The sequence below is a fragment of the Equus asinus genome, chromosome 7, assembly GCF_041296235.1.
Source record: "Equus asinus isolate D_3611 breed Donkey chromosome 7, EquAss-T2T_v2, whole genome shotgun sequence".
Lineage (NCBI taxonomy): Eukaryota > Metazoa > Chordata > Mammalia > Perissodactyla > Equidae > Equus > Equus asinus.
This window is the reverse complement of record NC_091796.1, coordinates 56255975-56277976: the sequence shown is the minus strand read 5'-3', so window position 1 is coordinate 56277976 and position 22002 is coordinate 56255975. Positions and strand designations below refer to the sequence as shown.

General features: G+C 41.5%; 2 protein-coding genes and 1 long non-coding RNA gene across 6 annotated transcripts in view; 2 read left to right on the top strand and 1 right to left on the bottom strand.

The window, feature by feature from the left end:
* SPIRE1 (spire type actin nucleation factor 1) overlaps nt 1-11857 on the top strand; it is a 214881-nt gene extending 203024 nt beyond the window's left edge. For both annotated transcript variants that reach the window (XM_070513473.1, XM_070513472.1), the window contains 5 exons: nt 4171-4308; nt 5477-5547; nt 6091-6118; nt 6209-6345; nt 8369-11857. In XM_070513473.1, the coding sequence (XP_070369574.1) occupies nt 4171-4308; nt 5477-5547; nt 6091-6118; nt 6209-6345; nt 8369-8627 (633 nt within the window). In that variant the 3' untranslated portion in view covers nt 8628-11857. The remainder of the gene's footprint in view (nt 1-4170; nt 4309-5476; nt 5548-6090; nt 6119-6208; nt 6346-8368) is intronic.
* A 2832-nt stretch (nt 11858-14689) lies between these two features.
* Nucleotides 14690-18562, top strand: LOC139045679 (uncharacterized). The gene is made up of 3 exons (XR_011504546.1): nt 14690-14828; nt 16240-16270; nt 18445-18562. It is a non-coding gene; the product is annotated as an uncharacterized lncRNA (long non-coding RNA).
* The window catches only part of PRELID3A (PRELI domain containing 3A), a 25464-nt gene continuing 20789 nt past the window's right edge, over nt 17328-22002 (bottom strand). For 2 of the 3 annotated variants that reach the window (XM_070513475.1, XM_070513483.1), the window contains one exon: nt 17328-20403. In XM_070513475.1, coding sequence (XP_070369576.1) covers nt 20320-20403 — 84 coding nt within the window. In that variant the 3' untranslated portion in view covers nt 17328-20319. The remainder of the gene's footprint in view (nt 20404-22002) is intronic. The other variant, XM_070513486.1, reaches the window with a different exon arrangement.

Here is a 22002-nt window from a genome sequence, read left to right as displayed (position 1 = left end):
GATTAGAGGGACCTGTGAGTGTTTGTCTGTTTGAGTGATCTAATTGTACAGCAGGAGGAAGGCCGTCCCTCTCCATGTGCCGGGGCACTCTGAGAGTCCGTGGGGTGCTTTCCTCCCAGGGCCTCTCCACCATCAGGAGAGCGTTTGCTCACACACTAGCTGGCAGAGCAGCCTCTTGCCAGGCCAGGTAGCCACTGGGGACTCAGCTGCCCACAGAGCCGTGTCATTGCCCATTTCCGGCACATCCCACCACTGGCTCTGAGGGGTACCCATAGCATGTGCCTCCCCTGGGCTCAGAGAATCTTTCTCTTCCCCAGCACCTTTCATAAAGCTGCATTGTGATGGTGAGAATGTTATGTGGTTTTTATGACAATCCACTTTACTTCTCTGAAGAGAGAAATTTCAAGATTTCTTTTTATTGATATGGTTATTTTAAATATTTTAAATAATTCTGCATTTTATTATTGTTTTTTGAGATTTTCATACAGAATAAATTTTTTAAAAAATAATTTGCAAGGACCGGCCCCGTGGCCGAGTGGTTAAGTTTGCATGCTCTGCTTCGGTGGCCCAGGATTTCGCCGGTTCGGATCCTGGGCACGGACTTGGCACCGCTCATCCAGCCATGCTGGAGCGGCATCCCACATAGTACAACCAGAGGCACTCACAACTAGAATATACAGCAGTGTACTGGGGGGCTTTGGGGAGAAGAATTTAAAAAAAGAAGAAGAAGAAGATTGGCAAGAGTTGTTAGCTCAGGTGCCAGTCTTTAAAAAAAAAAATTGCAAACCTCAGTGAAATAAAAATACAGCCCTCGGACTGTATTGAAGCTTCCCCTGCCCCAAGTGTGTAATGTGAGCTGCCGACCAGTATTTGCAGCAGCCTGGCCTGTTCCACCTCATCCAGGGGCCTGGCTCTCCAAGCTCCTTTATTTACTCAACATACCCTTGACAAATGAACCAGTAGCTGGTTTCTTTGTTGTCCTTCATTACCCATCTTGGTTTAGAAAAGAGACTCTTAATGTAAATGAGATACAACAAATTCCTTTCTCTGTTTACTGGTCATAAAATAGAGGATCCTTTTTCCCATTTTAGATCTGGCCATTTGAGTAGTAAGTACATGGTCTGGTGCAGGGATGGCATTTTAACTCCTGTCACTCCTACTGATGTCACTGAAGATCTGGCAACATTTGTATTTTTGTTATTATCAATCCTCCCCAAACAGAGATATCTGTATATTAAGTCCACACATTACTTTAGGCAGAGAATTCACTTTGAGTTTTAAAGTTGAACATGAAAAAGGAAAAGAATAATTAAACTTAATAGTAGTTATTTTTATTTACATCTGACTTCCTTCAGTTTATTAAAAACTTAAAAAACAATGGTTTTTTGGATAATTTTCAAATATCTGCTACTTATGAGGTTTTGCTAATCAAGAACAATATAAACAATATAAACAAAATATGACTATTCCCATTTCTGTCTGTGGTTCAGTAACCAGATTATACATTATGCTCTGTAATTTCTGTGCTGCCTAACTCTGACCCCTTTAGAATGGTAAATATAACCAGAATATTCAACAAAAACTCAGCAATTTTAGTGACATACATAAAGGTAAGTTCTGCAGGCATGTCTGCTCTTATAGCGTATTGTAGTCTTTATTAAAACTCTTTAAGATTTAGCTTCCCTTTCCTAACTGTGGAAGTCACGTTGAATCACAGAGGAGCAGGAGAATTAGAGTTGTGCTGATCTAGTGCTTACAGCCCCTGTCTGGCCATGGAGATGAGCTCAGTGCTTGCTGTAGGAGGGACCGAGCCAGCGTAACGAGGGGAACGAGCCTCCCGCTCACAGTTCAAGTCTTGAGTACGCTCCACATTTGGGAGCATTCATATCTCAGCAAGATCTGTTAGGGTTTAATTTGGCTTTGGGGAATTAATATTTTTTGTAAATTAAAAAAATAACGAAAACTATTCTAGTAACTATTATTTTCTTTTCATGTTGCATTAAAGTTTTGTTGTCCTTGGGAAAGCACCAGGATTAAAACATTAGCATTTGACCTGAGGGGAAGTATTTTATTAAAGGGTAATCTGCTTAAAATTTTAGAAAAGAACAAGAACACAAACAAAAAAATCTACGGTTTCTTATTGTATCCTATGAAGTACTGGATTTGCAAATGGTTTGAAGCAGTAAGTTGAAAGTATGCTGGACTAAGCCGTTTTGTGGCCTAAGACTGAGGAGAGGAAGTACCAGCCGTCAGGTTTATCATGTGTGCTAGCACACCCGAGAGAATGAAAAGGATTTCCGTCTACCGGAAGTATTTACCAGCCCAGGCAAGCCTAGTTGTCAAGTTAGTTAAATTGGCATTATTTGCCACCTTCCTAGCATGCACAACAACACATCTCTCAGGCAGCGATTAGGTGGTTATTTGCTAGATTCATACATTATTTTGTTGCAAGTCAGCAATTTTGTCATGTAGTTAGCCTTCAGAAAATGTACCACAGTCCTACTCATCGCTGATAAATAAAAATGACCATAGGAAAACTTATGATGAAATATGTTAAAAGCTGAGAACAGCGTCATTCAGATGAGTGCAGCCAACAGTCCTTACCTAGCGCCCACTTTCAGTGGGCCAACCTTCCCAGAAGCCACGCACTGTTCCCACTGACACTACACGCTTTTCTCAGGGCAGAGCAAAACAGAGTAGACAGTGGACATGCCAATTTAATCCTATTGTCTTTGAAAGCTTTTTCCCATTGAAAGAGAAAATTATGTGGTGATTTTTTTTAAAGTATTTTAGACATCTTAGAGCAAATGCTATCTTTCTGAACAAACTATTCTCCCATCCTCCACAAACTAAGCTCTTCATCTTAAAAGTTCAATTGAAGGATTTTTTTCCAAAACATTTTTAAGCAAATTTAACCTTCCTTAAGTTATCTTGAACAGAGATGATTTTATATTGATTGTTAGTAAGAAGGAATAGTTCTTCAAACTACTTTTTTTTAGTAAATGCTAATGTTTGTCAAGTTTGCAACCAAGATTTCTTTTTGTTTTCCTCTGATTGAAAGAGCTGAATGTTAAAATTCTATAAACTGACTGCATTCATGGTCATGTGCTTTCTCATTTGGCTTGTTTGATTTCAGAATGCCTGTGAGCAGTGCTATGGTATGTGGGGGCGTGAATTATAATGTGTTTGTACTGAGAACATTAAGTTTCAGTGTCACTACACCACAGTGGCCCTCATGAAGCCTGGCAGGGTGCGAACGCACAAGACCATTCTGTCTTTATTAGATCCGCCGATCAAGCAAAGGGCTGGGCGGGAGCAGGTGGGGACGGAGCTCTCTATTCAGTGGGATCGTTACATCAACATCTTCCTCAGCTGTTTTTAGGGAAACCAGTAACAAGACAGCCAACATAAATATTTATTGTGAAATTCTGATTTTCTCCACATCTTTCCACTGCTGACTGTGCATTCAGCAGTTGTTTAAGAGTAATAACAGAAATCTGGAGAACTGTGGGCAGCCTGTAGAGATGGCCTTTTGGCTGTAAACTGCACCAAAGGTACATGTTCCACTTCCACTCATACCATTAGGATTTTTCAAGGTGTGCTGATGTAACTTACCACTAAATAATGCTTCTCAGTATAAATCACTAACCACCTTCTTTTGGCTATTCTGGGTACCACAAATCAGTTCTAAAAACAGTACCAATGTTGTAGATTTGCTATTTATCTACTAGCATATAGTATACAACACAACACTAAGTAATGAATTTGCATAATCATAGGAGAAAACTGACAAATTTGGTTTAGAACAACAAAATTGTTTTCAATATTTCACTTTTTCAAGATTTCAATATATAGATATGTAGCTCAGCTTAATGGAATAGAGATACTTGAGGTGAAATATCTAAACAAATGTGAGAAACATTCATTTATTGGAAATTTCAGTAGCTACATGTTTCACATGGTCCCTAGAAGTTTTCTGCCAGCTGTTGTCTTAGTGTATTGAGAAATTTTGTGGTCCCCAGAGTGAGCCAGCTCTGTTCCAGCGATCGTTGGGAAACCTCTTTTCTTCTCTGAAGCTACTAACCAAGGTGTCTGATCTGAAGGGAAATTTTGCAATGCCAGAAAAGAGCGGGTGGGAGTTTCTTATTCATGTGGAATTTTGAATTTCAGGAGGAATTCTGCTATCCAGTGGAATGCCTAGCTCTTACTGTGGAGGAAGTAATGCATATTCGTCAGGTCCTGGTGAAGGCAGAGCTGGAAAAATACCAACAATATAAAGATGTCTACACCGCCCTGAAAAAAGGAAAGGTAGAGCTGTTTAACGTTGCTTGATCAGCAGGGTTAGAAGAATGGTCAGTCACAGGCATGGTCTCCTGCGGGAGCTGTCTGCTAGCCAGATGGCACCAGGACTTCTAGGGGATTTTAGGAGCTAAGAGGCTTATTTTCTAGTAGACAGTTCCTGTTCTGCTTTGTTCACAAAAGGGAGTGTTTTTGTTTTTCCCTTAGAATTCAAAAACTGTGGAAGGTTTAAAACAACCATGGTAAATAATGATATGCCTTCATAAAACCACGTCTGCATTTAGTCATTATACTTTTAAAGGATTTATAAAGAAAATATATCTGGGAAACAGAGAAGACTTTTTCAGAACCTTCTTCAGATTGCTTCTGTGATGGTGAGACACTTGAGAGCGGTGGCCTTTTATTACCTTTTAAAAGGAAAATTATGGGGGCCAGCCCAGTGGCATAATCATTGAGTTCACTTGCTCCACTTTGGCAGCCAGGGGTTTGCAGCTTCAGATCCTGGGCACAGATCTACCACCGCTCATCAAGCCATGCTGTGGCAGCATCCCACATACAAAAGAGGAAGATTGGCACAGATATTAGCTCAGTGACGGTCTTCCTCAAGCAAAAACAAGAAGATTGGCAATAGATGTTAGCTCAAGGCCAGTCTTCCTCACCAAAAAAAAAATTATGCTAAGCGAAATGTCAGACGGAGAAAGCCAAATACCATATGATTTCATTCATATGCGGAAGATATAAATAAATAAGTAGATAGATAAATAAATAACACATAGACACAGAGAATAGATTAGTGGTTACCAAAGGAGAAGGGGGTGGGGGGAGGGAGAAAGGGGTAAAAGGACACGTGTATAGTGACGGATGGCAGCTAGTCTTTGGGTGGTGAACATGATGTAGTCTATACAGAAATTGAAATATAATGATGCATGCCTGAAATGTATATGTTATTAACCAATATTACCCCAATATAAACAAATAAATAAAATTATAATTCAATACAGAGCCAAATTATAATTATCACAGAGCCAAACATAAAAACAGGGTTTCTAAATTGTCTTCTTCCTTCTGTCTACTAAACTTCCCCAGTATATAAATGTAAAGTGTATTCAAACATGTAAATTAGGAAATTAACTATTGGCGATGCTTTTTTTCTCCTTTTAAAATTTCTATTTTTTAGCTCTGCTTTTGTTGCCGAACCAGGAGATTTTCCTTCTTCACCTGGTCTTATACCTGTCAGTTCTGTAAGAGGTAAGATTTTTTGTAATTGATGACGGTAATTAAAGAAATACCAGTTACCTTCATGTTTCATCATTTTTCTACACAAGAATAATATTAGGAATCACCCAATTTATTATCACATTGTGCTGTGCTTGTGGGTTAGAAATACTGATTTCTTCAAAAGAGTGGAGCAAACGCTTATTTAGTATTAACCTGGAAAATGTTTCTCTGCATATATTTCTTTTACATAACCTAGATAATTCTAATAATTTATCATGTTTGAACAGAAAAAAATAATGTGATTGTCATGTGATCCCTGGATAGACAAAGAAGAAAAGTCCAAACAGATGTAAGTTGATCCTTTTATAGGAAACAGTGTAAGAGATAAGTTTTACAGTTTGATTGTCCTTTTGGCAGTCCACCGTTGTATCAGTTTGTTGTATTCTGATAGAGGACCCAGAGAGTTTTTGCAGTTTATTGTAGAAATTCAAAACCATGTAGCCATTGGCTTCTCTAACTCTCTAGTCGCATCCGTGGTATCATGCCAAGTAATCCTTCTGATTTTGTATACAGGCCGGTGTGTTCACAGTGTTGCAAAAAGGTAAGCTAAGCTTGGTGAAATTATAACTTGTGTTAATTTTAATGACTCTTTAACAGTACTACTCACTCTCAGTTTTATTTGGGATAATAGATGCGGCTGCCCTCCAAGCCATACTCCACCCTTCCTATCTTTTCATTGAGACCTTCTGCCTTGCAAAGAGGGGAAAGTTGTATGATGCCAGAAAAACCCTCCACTGGCCACCATCGGCCACTTCGGAGCATTGCCAGGTGAGCAAGGGGCCTGGGTCTTCAGAACCTCCTTTCTAAAAGAAGAATGCTTCTTATGAGGACTGTAGTGCCATGGTAGGGTTTTGGGTCAAGGGGATTTGGGTGGGTGGGTTGGTTGGTTTTAACATAGTTATGATTTGCACACTAATATCCAAAACTTCCCCAAGGTAACTTGTCAAGGGATAATGGTTAGCTGCTTGAAGGATACTTTAATCTCAAAGTTTATTTTTTTTTCTACTTTAAAAATAATTACTGGGGCCAGCCCAGTGGTGCAGCACTTTAGTTCACATGTTCTGCTTCGGTGGCCCAGGGTTCGCTGGTTCGGATCCCGGGTGGAGACATGGCACTGCTTGGCAAGCCATGCTGTGGTAGGCATCCCACATATAAAGTAGAGGAAGATGGGCATGGATGTTAGCTCAGGGCCAGTCTTCCTCAGCAAAAAGAGGAGGATTGGTGGCCGTTAGCTCAGGGCTAATCTTCCCCCCAAAAAAATTACTTTTGTGTGTCCTTTAAAAGTCATCTTTAAAACTGTTCTTCTTTTCTGGGCTGGCCCTGTAGCCTAGTGGTTAAGTTCAGCATGCTCCACTTTGGCGGCCCAGGTTCTTGGGTTCGGATCCTGGGTGTGGACCTACACCACTTGTCAGCCATGCTGTGGTGGTGACCCACATACAAAATGGAGGAAGATGGGCACAGGTGTTAGCTCAGGGCAAATCTTCCTCAGCAGAAAAATAAAAATAAATAAAACTGTCCTTTTCAATGGAGTTGAAAACTTGCACATAACAGTCTAATCTTTCTTTCCTTCTTTAGTTTTGAAAGATAATCTGTTTAATTTTCTGTCTACAACAGTCTGCAATAACTTTGGTTTCCTTTCCTATTGTAAAGGCAGAAGTAAAGTCTTATGCCACGAGCTGGTAATTTAAAAGAAAAACAGTTGCCTGAATATCAATCCCTTTGCATTTAATGCAGAGTTAGGTTAGTGTTGGTCCTTAAAAAAGATGGAAGGAGGTCAGGCCAGCATGGTCACACACTGCCAGGGCCCAGGGGATTAGGGTTTGATGCAACAGCCAGCCACTGGGGTGGGCGTTGCAGAGACACTGGCATTGGCCCCAAATCCTAGACGGCGGCTACTCCTGCATGTCATGGCTCTGCGGACAATGAGGCAAGGAAGCTGTGAGCCCAGCAAGTAACTCATGCCTAAGACCGCTGCCTCTGCGCTTTTGACGCTCTACCCTGAGACGCTGCTGCACCATGGCGACCTCTGATTGTGGAATGCCATCACGGGCTCAAGGCAGTGCAAATAAACTGTTGTTCTTTTCTGTGCTTACTCTGAACCTATGTTCCTGTTTGGTTTAATTAAAATAGTAAATGATTCCTAGTTATTGCAGAAAATTACCCAAAACATTTATTATGGTGTTGGTCTAGTTAACTCCAGCTCTCTGGAATATGGTCACCCAGACACAGAGAATTTGGGGGGAGGGGGAAGCATATTTGATAAATATAAAGATGTCAAGAAATCTGGTCCAAAGATAATTTTTCAGGTTGTATCATAGGATTAAAATAAATTTACTTCAGTTTCCTATAGTCTGATCTAGCATCTACAGTTAACTCATGTTCATTAACCATGACACAGAATCACTGGAGAAGGAACTTGAAATCCCTTCTGAATCATCAGGAGGATGTTAACACCATGTACTTTATTTCATTTTAGTTGTTAAAGTTCACAATCTATATATGTACAGTAATCAGGTGAATACTCTGAATATCCTATTTTCCAAAAATTCTTGAAGAGATGCTAAAAGTTTTCAGTATTATTTCTTAATAAAACATGTTTCCTGGTTTCTTTTAAAAAAAATATTTTGAACCTTGTCTCCATTTAGAAATTCTTCTTTGGAAGAACATGACATGAGTAAATCACACCCATCCCATAATGTTTTGGCAACAAATTTACTTTTTTTGCACATAATTTCTTAGTATTGCAGTAGAAACAATACTGCATGTTTTAAACATTTTGGATTTTTTCCAGGTTCTCCTCAAAATCTAAGTCTGTGGACAAATCAGATGAAGAACTACAATTTCCCAAAGAGTTAATGGAGGACTGGAGTACCATGGAGGTGTGTGTAGACTGCAAGAAGTTTATTTCGGAAATCATCAGTTCAAGCCGGCGTAGCCTGGTGTTGGCCAACAAAAGAGCACGATTAAAAAGGAAAACACAGTCTTTCTACATGTCCTCACCAGGCCCCACGGAATACTGCCCTTCAGAAAGGACTATCAATGAAATCTGAGCCCTGTGCCTTTCAGTTGCTTTTGTGTTGAGAGTCGGCATTAACGTGGGAGAACACTGAGCTGGACTGTCTCTCCTTGCCGTGGTTTTAGTTCATCGGCTTGAATTTGCATTAGATCAGGTTTTTGCTGCATCACATTGTTCCACAGACTGAATGCTGTGTTCATATCGATTGATGATACATGACAGGTCAGCCAATTGCTCGTTTGCACTGAGAGTACAATAGTTTGAAACCTGCTTTTGTGTGTGTGCATGGATTTGGAGGCCAGACACTTTTTCCTTAGTTCACTTCCTTACTGTTCCTCAAGTAATTTTCTGACTAAGGCAAAAAGCTTCTCATTTGAGAAATCAGCCTGACACAGGGGTCGATGTTAGCACAGTTCTAAGCAGTAAGTCATATTGGCACTTCCACCTGACAGTGTTCCTATCCAGTGTCCACAGTGGTCCAGAGCCCTGCACAGGCCAGGTGCCTGGAGGCTGCAGGCTGTTTGCCGTCTCACAGCACAAAACCTAGAAGAATCTGCTCGTACTATTTAACTGGTCTTAAATTATTATTGGCTCTCAGATAGAGACTACAGGAGGGACTTGTTGCCTGCATTCTAGTGCAGAACATCTGAATAAGCTGCACACCCACGCGGGTGGCCACTTCCTCTGAGCTGCTGCATTTGCCCCGGTGTAATGGATCCGTGTCTTCTGAGCGGGTGACAGATTTTCCTTCCCTATCTTGAATGTATTATGGTTACTTGTAGTTTTATAATGGAGGTCTAAGAATTAAAGTTTTGTGGGAGTTGCAGGACAAAGGAAGGCTTAAATTTTGTCAAGAAGTTGAGTGTATTTTGGTTAACTATGGAAAGGGTTGTGACAGCATAAGGTGCCAGCTCTTGGCCCCACTGCAAGGAATGAGCTGGAGCTCATCTATTTTCAACCTCGTTTTTCATAACTTTATAGTCTAGACATCACAACTAAATTAAGCCACAAATTGGTACCTAAGGTCTCAAACTGAAATTTATTTATTTTTATAAATGAATTTTAAAAGAAAAAAACATTGTCTAGTTCTTTTAAAATTACAAGAAAATTAACCTGCTGATAGGCTTTTTGGATGCTTTTTGCACAAGTTTTCCTTGTAAACGATGTGAGTGAGTAGGGTGGGTCTTTGATAAGGTAGGTTGGAGGGTAGTAGCATTGTTTACCTGAAATTTCTCAGCTTGTTTGGCCCATACCATGGGCTGTACTTTATTATTTTGGTATGCTTAGAAATGACCAACCAATCAAATTGCCATTAATGTCTGGAAAATCAGTTACTGCACATGCGCAATAATTTCCTAAAAGCTATAGGACACATCTGTAGCCAACACTACGACAGCACCATTTAATAAAAGGCATGGCAGTCACATTTTATACCACATCAAAACACAGTAACATTTCTATATTAAATAACAGTAATACCTCAAAACTGCTCTGGAAGTAGTTTTTAATGGATTGAAATTTCCAATTTAGTAAGTGGCTTAAAATTACTTATGAAATAAACTTTACCAACTGACTAAAATAATGCATGTTAACAGTTCATCTGTATTTGCATGTAAAAGTGGACCACCAGAAAACCCTTATTGATTATGCAAATATTTAAATTATTTTAAAGACTCTTGGTTAAGAGCTTTAAACATTATATTGGGTGAATCTCGTTTATAAAATTTTCCAAAGGACTATTTGAACACTCTAGCCCAGATGGTTTGGGGGGAGATGCACCCTTTGAAGGCCCCAGGCACGAGCCTCTAAATGACTACCAGAAAGGGCGCAAGGGAGGGGAATGGTATTTGTATATGTACACAGACAGGACCTAGGGATAGTGTGCTTGTTAAAATAATAACTAGTTTGCTGTTATTAAAACATAAGAAACTAAACCCCCAAATCAGAATTTCATCCACATTCACAAGGCAAATATCTAGCACATCTCGATCTTTGACTTCACTTCTTCAGGTTTATGGTACTGTATAGGCTGATTTGGGCATTATGATCACCTCTTACCAGAGCATTAGAATGTAAATCCTTCAACAGCATTAACAGAGTTTGCCAAGTGCATTAAAGAGATCATCCACTTGATTGATCTTGTAGACATACATGAGACAATGTGCAGAAAATAGTGTAAGAAAAGGGCACGTGGCACAGTTAAAATTGTATAAATCAAATTAGCATCACTTTTTGGTGCCAAAACAATTTCTTGCATTTAACTCTCCCTTATCCATGACATGTACCCAGCACCTTAACTGAGTTAGGTAATTTCCAGAGGGTAATTCATTAACAGCTTGTGGAGTGTGGTTTTATAATTCTTAGACTAGTCTGACCTTAAGCCTATCTCCCTTCTTACTACTAAAATAACACACCTTCAGTGTTCCTCTTTGTCCTGGTTTCCGGCTAATGCTGCATTTACTTCTGATCCAACAACAAAAATGTTGTTGGCTGACTGGTCTCGGCTGGAGCCTGCTGTCTTAGTGCTCGTGTGCACACCTGAGCAGTCCTCCCTCCGCACATCCCCCAGCTCTCACCCTAGCTCCCTCCAGGCTCAAGCACCATTCCTTTTGTCTCAGACCTCACAAACTCACCCTGTTGGGAGACCTCTATTTCCTTCCCCATGGCTTAACTTTCTATCAGTGACAGAGTAGATAAGAAACTTGTAAATACTGTAATATATTTATTAATATTGGAAAGGCATTCATTCAGTGGACAGTGGGGATTAACTCTCCCAAAGCAAGCAAAAATTAAATCAAGTAATTGATACGTACATTGACTTAACAGTCTTACTAGAGTTCGGGTCTTAAGCCTTTCAAATTAAACCAGAAGGTTGCTATGTAGGAGTTTTAAAAATGATCTTACATTTGAAGAGAGTATGTGATTAGCACCATGAACTCATACCATGAATTTTTTAAGGCTCTTATTTTTCTAACTGTATTAATAAATATAGGGCTGGATTTTAGGTGTCACATAGGAGATATGAAAGTTTTAAATTATGTTGCTATTTGCTAAAGCAAAATAGCAGAAAATTTTGTACATGCAGAACTCCTGAAGGGCCATGAAGAAATGTGTATACTGACTGGACTTTGACCTGGCTTCCTGTGTGTATAAAAATCAAGGTATTGCTGGCATTCAGGGTGACATGACGGTACTAAACGTTTTCCATTAAAGTCTTTTATTTTAAAATTTATCTAGGGAAAAATAAAATGGCTTTCCATCATACCTTTTGTGTGAGTTCCTACTGTAAAATGGTGATGTCTTGTGGTAACTAGCTATCAGAAACTACCTAGGGTGGGAAGGCAAGATACTTTTATCAGCAGCAGCTTACAATCAGTTTGAGAAATACAGTCTAACAAGGACCACACTGAGGAAAATAAATAAAAATGGAGCCACTGCCATAACTCTAGCTGTGTTGCCAAGGAGCCATAACTCCTTTTTTACCTCAACAGGGTAGAAAATTAAGATTCTATTAATAGTAAATAACATTTTATTATATAAGAAGTCACATATATGGAGAAAAATTGTATATAGAAAGATAAAGCTTTTATATATTTTTTCTAAATAGAATGCCTCATTCCTAAAATGCCCCATGATAAGAAAATTTCTTGTTGTACTTAAATTGCTTGAGAAAAAATTAGGAAGATTAAACCCAGAATGAACTTGGGAAAGTTCTTATGTTTATATGTTAACTAAATAGAGAGCATCATTTAAGATATTTACATATCTTAAATATTACATGATACTGAGTTTGATAATATTTCATTGACACAAGCTATTCCCTTATCTGCCAGACATATTTTAGGAGCTTCCTCTGAAGTTTGTCTGTGAGATGTGTATAACTAGACATTTGTGTGTGTGTCTAGCTCATAATCCACATGTTCACTGACTTGCTCAGTCTAAGTCAGAGTCCTTGCCTCGTGCATCCTGGATTCCAGAGAGATAGAAAATTCAGGTACCATAAAGGGAAAGCTTTGGGTAACTCTTATTTAACTATATCTTTCCTTGCCAGCTCAAGTGAAGGAAAAGATGTATAGTTAGCTGTAAATCATCTCTAGAATTTCAAAAAGAGACCTACTTTTAGGAAAGGGCTTGATTGCACATATTATGTGTTTAAAGACTCCAGTTCTGCTATCTCTGCAGAATGTGCAGGCACACATACACACGCTCACACACACACATACACACACAGAGATGTTCACTATGATGCTCCTCCTTCCCTCTTGTCAGCCAAAGGCCTATGTCTAGAAACATCTCCCTTTGCCCACTCAAAGAAGTTTAAGAGCTAAGCACTTACTTCTGCCCACCCTAATTCAACGTTCAGGGGGAATTTCCTGGCAGATTGAACTTGCACTATTATTGTGGCTCATTCCATTAAAATGTATATGATGTATAATTTCTGTATTTAGTATTATTCTTACTGTGCAAAAAATTCTGCAGCTCTGTCTCTGCTGTTGGATTTTGATGCTGGTGGCCACTGAAATCTGAGCCACTAAAGCAGTGGAAGTACAAGGGCTTCAGAACTGACATGACACAGCTCTTGAAAAGCGGGCTCTTGAAAAATGGGGCATCAAGAAGTACCTTTACGTCCCTGGGGCTTAAGAGCTGAAGAATCATCTGGATGTTTGAACCTATGCTAAGTCTGACATAACTTAGCGTTCAGATTTCTTTTGCCACCTAGAGGGCCAGACACTGGGCGCCTTGTGCTAGGAATGCTCTTGCGAGCTGCTCTCATGAATCTGATGTCTGCGAACTGAAGAGAAAGGGAAACTCCGTCCCCTCGGGCGTGGCCAGCAAGGAGGGCCAGCCTTGAGCAAGCTCGCCCTTCTGTACATTCCTCTTTGCCTCGGTGTTCCCTTGTGACTGCAGGAATCATCTGCTGTCTCCTGGCCTACCTACCTCCCAGTCCCTTTCCCTAGAGTGACACAACAGAGAACATCACATCCCAACTCCTTCAGGACCAGCACTGTTTAGGAGAGTGGAATTGCCAAAGAGGAGGATTTCTGTAGAGCTAACCTGAACATCAAGTTCCTACGCAAACAGTGTAAAAGCTGTAGGAAAGTGTGGCGGAAAGAGAGAAGGGACACTAGATTCTGCACAGGCCAATCTTCTGAACATTGCAGCCACTGCAGTATACAACCTAATCCTGTAAACAGAAAACAGAATAACTTCTACTTTTAAAGGGAAGAAACTTTATCTTAGGCTTCTTTTCTTTGGGGATGCCTAAGATTTCAGCTTGCCCACCAAGGAAAGGAATGTGACAAGATAAAAAGCTCCTCGGGTCATCCTACCACAATCTCCAGGTCGCTTCAGAAGTCAGATCCACAGAATCTAAACTTGGATTAAGCACTGTGAGTATAAACGGCTGGACACTCCCACCTCCAAGTGGCTTCTATGACAGCCTAACATATTCCTCAGGTGTAGCCAATGGTAGACACCCCTCCTTCATAGTAAGAACTGGCTGTCTCTCTCTCCCAAAATAGTATTCACTAGCAAAAAGGACTTTCTAGGACCAAAAAGCTTTCATCCTGACAGCTGAAAAAGAACTTGTCTATAATTAGCAAAGCAGCTTCTTCCAGCAGTGCCTGGTTTCAAGTATCTGAAATGGTTCTAACTAAACTGTGCTCCAGCTTGGCAGCAAACAGCTGTCTGACATTGGGAAAATGCCTTAAATTTCCAGGCTTCAGTTTCTTCAATTTTAAAGCAAGGGTGTTGGACAGAGTGGTCTCTGAGGTCACTTCTAACCAGAGAGAGAGAGAACACACTGGATGAAACAACCAGTACTCCACAGGTACTGACCAGGAAATAACTGAGAACTTGAGCCAACTGTAATGAGAAATTAGGAAAATCTGTGCGTCCAAGCCAGCCTTTTACTGAAGTGAATGTGAAATGACTGATACTTTCTAAACAGTATTTTTCTGTGTCGATGACAAACCTGATCATGTATGTTACATAAATGCAAGAAAAAGTGCAAAATATATTTTAAACTTGGGGAGGCAAATTCAGCTTTACTAATTGCTACAAAGTCTGTCTCCCAAAATTGAAAAGCAAAACTACAGAAAGATGAGTTGACATATATTAAAAACAGACAAAAAACAAACCAACCCCTTTGCACCAGCCGTTTTGCATCAGCGACATCCGCTGACTGGTGGTTCATCTCCCAACCCTGCACAATGGAAAGACCTTGCCTGTCTTGGTAAGTCTTTGTTCCCCCAGTGTGATGTGTATTCTGTTGGAGACCTAAAGAGAAGCAAGTAACCACAGGGGCAAATACATATTACAGACTATTTAAATTGCATTAAAAGGAAACAAAAGTACAGACAACTCTTGTCATCCAGCTTGGCCAAAGAAATAGTTACCACAGCTATAGGGAGACCCCAATATATACACCTCTCATGTGTAGTAATGGGATCTCTAGCCAAGAAGCTTGTCTCTGGCCCTCAGTACTGTAGACCTCCTCACTGCCTGAGCTCTCCTCACCAAATCTGATCTCTACTGTTGACTTTTTTAGAGCTAAAAGTGATCCAAAAAGACATTCAGTCCACCCTCCAGCCAATGGCAAGCTCTTGGCTCTGTTTAAACATGTTCAGGACCAGGCAGACACTTATTCTCTGTGCAGTTCCATCATTGAACAGATCTAATTGTTGGGAAGTTCAGCACTTGTGTAGTGTACTCCCACTGTTTACTCTCTGGTTCCGCCTGATGTGGTTCTACAGAGTGTACCTACTCTCCCTTCCAAGTGGCTGCCTTAAATAGCTTCTTAATTCTCGTGTCTCTCTGTAACACTTCCTACTCCTCCTTACTCCCTTCTGCATTTTCTTTTTCTCCATTGCATTTAGCACCTAACAACCTACTACATTGTTCCATGAAGACAGGGATCTTTGTCAGATTCTTTACTGCCACATCCCCAGTTTCTGGAAAAAATATCTGGCATGTAACAGATGCTCAATAAATGTTAGTGAATGAATGAACAGGTTCAATCTGGAAATGAGAATAAGTGAGAAATACAAAAATAGAAACATGTCTTCAAAACAATTGATGCAGTGTGTCATCCATGCTCTTTAACAGATAAATGCCACGCACAGCCCTTGTGTTTTTCCTTTAAGTTAGGAGTACAATTCTAAGGCGACAAATCACTGCAGCCCTCAAATAGCGACTTAGACTAGAGAAGCTTGTGTCAGCAGCTCACGTCATTAACAGGTTGACCTGGAGCTCCCAGAAACCCTACTTGCCAGTCTGGGTTTCCTATCCCACTCTTGTAAATGCCACTCATCGCACGTTCCTCTCTGGGCGCTCTTCCACTTCCAGGATTCCTCACTGGAGTCACCTTGCACAGCCCTGCCTCCCTGACCCAGCTTTTTGCCATTACCAGATTGATATGCAGATGGATACAAACCCTGGAGACCTGTCACTGAAGCTGCTACGTACATGCAAAGTGTATATTTATCAGTACCGAGTTCATACTCATTAAGTTTGTACTATTTGACTCTTATACAGTATGGTAGTTACCTCTTACTGGTAATCATAGCATTTTGATTAAAATTTGTGTGCCAACTAGGCTGAAATAAAAAATATTAAACTATGTCAAATTTGTCATATTAAAACAGTTTGACCAACAAAGGAAGGAAAGATATGAAGGTAAGCTTTATGATATGAGATATTCTGTGTTGTATTACTATTAATACACAATTTTAAAAATATTTCGCTCATTTTCAGTAACTAATAATTGCTACCAGTTATTGAGCACTTGCTCTATATCAGATACTATGTTAAGCACCCTCAGCCACATTATCTTCTTTAACATCTAACTGTGAAGTGCTGTTCATATCTTCTTATATAGACGAGAAACTGGAATCCAGTCATGCATCACTTAACAATGGGATGCATTCTGAGAGGTGATTTCCTCATTGTGTGATCATCATAGAGTGTCCTTACACAAACCTACCTGGTATAGCCTATGCACACCTAGGCCATATGGTGCTGATCTTATGGGACCACCGTTGTATATGCGGTCTCTTATTGACCGAAATGTCATTACGCGGCACATGACTGTGGCAAGGTGGTCATTTGCCCAAGGTCAAACCACTAGCCCAGGATCAAACCTGAGGTCTCTCCACTTCCAAAGCTGTGCTCATAACCCTGCTGCATTTCCAGCTGCCTTTGCTACTAAGTGCTATGATCCTGAACCCAGTCCTCAAGTCACCCAAGCACTTAAGGAATGCCCAGTGCATGCAAAATAGAACATCTCATCTTGTCTCCTGAAGAACTTGAAACTGGTCAAATACATATGTGAAAAGTTAAAAAAAATAGTCCAAGGCAACATTAACCCCTAGGAATTTATAGGAAGCTGTGAGCTGGTGTCAGTCAAGGGCAGCCTTATGGAAGTAGATTTTAAAGTGGGTTCCGAGGAGGGAGAGGACCAAGGATTTCCCAAGTGCAGTGCGATGACCACCTGCACTGGGATCATCTGGGCCAGTGCTCGGCCTTGGTTTTGACTTTTTCCAAAAAGGAAGGAGAAACCTCTCTAGCTTTTGAATCAAAAGAAAGTTATGACAGGATTATTTTCAAGTAATTTGACAAGAAATGGAACGGAATGAAAGGGAGAGCAGTTATAGAAGATGATTGCACAAATTTTGTATAAAGTGAAGGATTAGTTATCTATGGCTACAAAACAAATTACCCCCAAACTCTGGACTTGAACAATAAACATTTATTATCTCACAATTTTCTCTGCGTCAGAGATCAGGAGCAGCTTTAGGTGGGTAGCTCTGGCCTGGGGTCTCTCACGAGGTTGCAGTCAAGATGTTAGCTGAAGTTGCCGTTAGCTGAAGGCTTCACTGGGGCTAGAGGATCTGCTCCCAAATGGCTCCCTCACTCAGCTTTGCTGTGTGGACCTCTCTGTCGGGCTCCTCTAGTGTCCTCACTACACGGCAGCTGGCTTGCCCCAGAGCAAGTGATGCAGGAGCGAGCAAGGTGCAAGCCGCAATGTCTTTTATGACTTGACCTGGGAAGTCACACACCATCGTGGAATATTCCGCAGTATTCCACTGACCCTACAGGTCAGCCTGCTCAGGGTGGAGAATACTACACGCAGGGATGGTCACGACATGGGGCAGCCTCCTCGGGGGCTGTCTTGGAAGCTGGCTACCCCAGGTGATAAGCACCTAAAACAAGACTGGGACAGTGAATGTGAGAAGACAGAATTGATCTGAGACCTTTTAAAGGAGTATTCGGTTTCCAAATGGCTATGGAGAGAAAGAGCAGGAGGAAGTCTTAAAGAACTTGGGTTTTGTATTTGGGAAATAGAAGTAGCACTAATTAGAAATGGCGGAAAGAGGAGCAGTTTGGTGGAAGGGACCAAATTTACTTTGATTTATGTTGATTGAGAGATGCAGTGGAATCTCTAGGGAACAGGTTGGCTTCACAGAAACTTCTTCTTTGCAGGACCAGATAGTAAATATTTCAGGTTTTATGGGCCTCATTCAGTCTCTGTTGAATCCTCAGCTGCAGGGGGGGATTTTATTTACAACCCCTTAAAAATGCAAAACACATTCTTAGCTCACAGGCTGTTGTCTGCCAACCGCTGCCCTTAGCAAACTCTCCTATAACAGCTGAAAACACAAGCACAGAACAGATAAGAAGGGAGGGCCCGAAATGCAAGCCAGTGCTGAGTCAGCACTCACTCCTTTCTTACTGCTCGCCTCTTTTACTGTTGGCAGTCAACTCTTACTAGTGATTATAAAAGTTAAAAAAAAAAAAATACCCTCACTAAAAAAGTATGTTCCAGCAATGAAGCCCAGTGTTCCCCCCAGGGACTCCGCAGCCCAGTGACAACCCGTCGACGCGCCAGCACCAGCAGGAACTGCACAGTGGACTGGGTGCCACCAGGCCGGCGCTGAGTCTCTTCACATCTGGTTTGATCCTTTGAGGTAGGTATCAGTGTCTACACTTTACAGACGAGAAAACCAAAGCTCCATGGTCACATTTGCTCCTGCGCACCTATAATCCAATGGCTGGCTCACAAAGGGCACTCTCCTCAGGCACTAAAGTCACCAGAATAACCCTACCTCTTCTTTGGGTACTGAAGTTGTAACAGAACCTACAAAGACTGGTTCGTAATATATTGAGCATTCACTGAGGCTCAGCCGTAATTAGAGATCTGCTAGGGCAGACTGTTCAGGAAAAAAAATGGAAGTCATAACATAGACACCCAGCAGTTAACTCCTCTGTCAAAGCACGCCCGCCCCCTCCTTAGCAGGAGGACAGAAATGCTGGCGGCAGTCACACTCTTGAGAAGACAAAAAGCCACTGCCGAATTAGACAGATACAGTTATAATGGCTGGTTCTAATGCCAAATGAGTGCAAGAGTCTTCAAAGAATATTTAGTGCCATCACTTTGCCTACCAGAGGGGAGGCCTCTGGTTCCAGAGAGCTCCCGCGCTGCTCCTTCGCTAACAGTACGGCATTAGCTCCCAAACCACAGGGCAGGCACCGACACAGGGAGCCCGGGGGCCTGTGGGCTCACACAGCTCTGGAAAGCCCAGCTTCCAAGGGAACACTCTAGTTTCTCTTGACCTCCATTCCAGTAACTTCTGGTTTATCAGAAGAGTTGACACAGTAACTAGTGCATTCAACCTTTATTCCTACCAAACTCACGGCCACAAAAACAGGGATGCAGTACTGGAAACTAAAGAGAGGCACAGAATTCTAGACTTACTTCTGTGCTTTTGGCAAAAAATAAAATTTTAGGCAAGTAATATGACATTATCAAAATAATCAGTTTCTTCTTATACTCATTTCTCCTCTAAAAAACCTAAACTGGTTGGTTTGGTTAAAACATAAGGAAAACTGTGTCCCATTTCATGTTCAGAGACTAAAGTGAAATAGGGATGTTTTATTTGACTTGCTATATACATGTAATTAAAAACCCATCTCCTAAATTAAATCTAAGGTCTGTGGTCAGTGAAAGAGAATAAAATCTGGTAAATAAATTAAGTGTGCATGCAGAACGGCTGTGATGTCCATATAACTCAAAGCTGCGGCACTGGCAGGGCAGCGGAGCAGAGGCCAGTCCCCAGCACTGGTTGGAAGGCTCGGCGCTCCTCAGCCAGGTGAGCTCCCACCTGATGCGATGAGCCACAGCCTGGACCTGGCAGAATCCCTGGGCCTGAAAGCCTGAAATCCGTAGTATTAACAAGCTCCCAAAGGCAATCTCAGGCTCTGCATCGTTAAAACACTCCAGCCCCTGAAACAGCGTCCTTTCTGAGAAAGCCAAGGGGAATATCCATGGTCTATAATCACAGCAAACCTGGGCATCAAAACCCATAAGAAACTTCTATCTGAATGTTGCACGTTATAGAGTGGGAGAAAGTTACCCCCTTTTCACTCTCATACTATGGTTTCTGGGGAAGGGATATCAAAGATTTAAATTAACTTCTTGTTTAGTAAACAAAACTTTTCCACCAAAAAAAGAAAAAATGGTAAAGGTAAGCTATAGGCCAACATAGAGCAAATTCACTGCCTTTCTGGAGTCCCCTTCCTAAACGTCTCTAGGCACTCACTGATCCCGAATGCCCCTTCCGGCAAACCACACGTCCAGCGAGTGTCCAGGGTGGATGCTGAACGCCCATCAACTTGCTGCTCGGCCTCTGTCTCCGTGTCCTGGGCGCAGGGAGCACGCCGCGGCTTCACGCTCTGGCGCAGGCCGGGGCCCCCAGGCCTTCCAATTCCATGTTAAGTCGGCAGATCACCCACTCCAAGGCCTCGCGACCCTGCCGAGAGAACAGCACTGAGGACCCTCCCAGGGGGATGTGTCTACATCCAAACACGCGAGACGAAGAAGGCCTCTGTCAGGTGCCAGCGCGCTTGTGCTCTAAAACTCCTGCCAGAGGGCACCTCAGGAAACGAGGTGGGGTACCTGCTGAACGTCAGTGTGACAGCAGTGGCGACAGACATTCATTATGAAACAATAGTATATGATTAAAGTGGAACATTTGAATATTTTCTCAAATTAGAAATCAAGGTTAAATTTCACAAGGCTACTTGCACTCAACTTTTACGATATTTTGTCATACAACATTTGCTTTTGTGCCTATGTAAACAGTGGTACAAATAAACACTGAATCCACTTCCAGACCAAAGCCAAACTTTTTTACACTAAACAAATTTTGCAAATAATCACTATTACTTTCTTACTCAATGACTGAAACGCTCAAGAAAAAAACTTACATTTAGTATAATGGAAAGCACAGGAGAATAAAAAACCTAACATATGTATGTGCTTATTTTCACTCCACCTGAAGCCACCAAAAGTCTGAAGTGGCCAAATGACTGCCAGCTGTAACTGTCCTTGCCCTAAAAATGCGATCTTCCTCCCAAACTACACCAGGGACCTCCGCACCCCCGAGCCATTGTAGAGCATTCAGGAGAATCTACCCTTTCTGACACTCTTTCCCTGCTTCAAAAATGTGGTTTCCAAAATCGCAAATGTCCATGTTCCCAGGCCAGCCAGGTGGCGCAGCGGTTAAGTTCACATGTTTCCCTTCAGTGGCCCTGGGTTTGCCAGTTCAGATCCCAGGTGTGGACCTACACACCGCTCATCAAGCCATGCTATGGTAGGCATCCCACATATAAAGTAGAGGAAGATGGGCACGGATGTTAGCTCAGGGCCAGTCTTCCTCAGCAAAAAAGAGGGGGATTGGCGGCAGATGTTAGCTCAGGGCTAATCTTCCTCAAAAAAAAAAAGTATATGTTTCCCTCTAGAACAGAACTCCCTACATGACAGTTTTTAGACCATTACCTCTACCAGGTTATACAGAGTCACCTTGACAGGAACAGAGTTACCTACAAGTGGAACAAGAGGTTGTCACTGGAGAAAGTGTTCACACAGCGTCTGTAAGAGATGCACGCCCAGAGGGCGGTCCCCAGCATGCCCCAGCACGCAGGCCGCTCCACCTGCACCCACCGCCTGTGCAGACCCAGCACTTACCTGCAAGGAGCCCTCGAGTCCTTCAGGAATTAAGACTGCAGTGCTATCATACAGCTAATCCGAAAGAGGGGACTTTGCAAGATAATGTAGAAAAAGACACAAAACAATGTACACAGTATGATCCCATCTGTGTTTAATAAAAGAAAGAAAAGAAAAAAAACACACATACTTGCATGTGCAGCAAACATTTCTGGAAGCCTTAAAAGTCGGGAGTCAACTGGCAGAGGCCAGTCAGTCTTCCTCCTGGGGAGGACTTCACTCTTCCCCAGAGACTCCTGTATCTTTTTTTTTTTAACCATAAACATGGATTGCTTTTATGTATTTTTTTCAATTAATATTGTTTATAAAAGTGAACAGAACTTTGATTTCGACATGGTGGGGA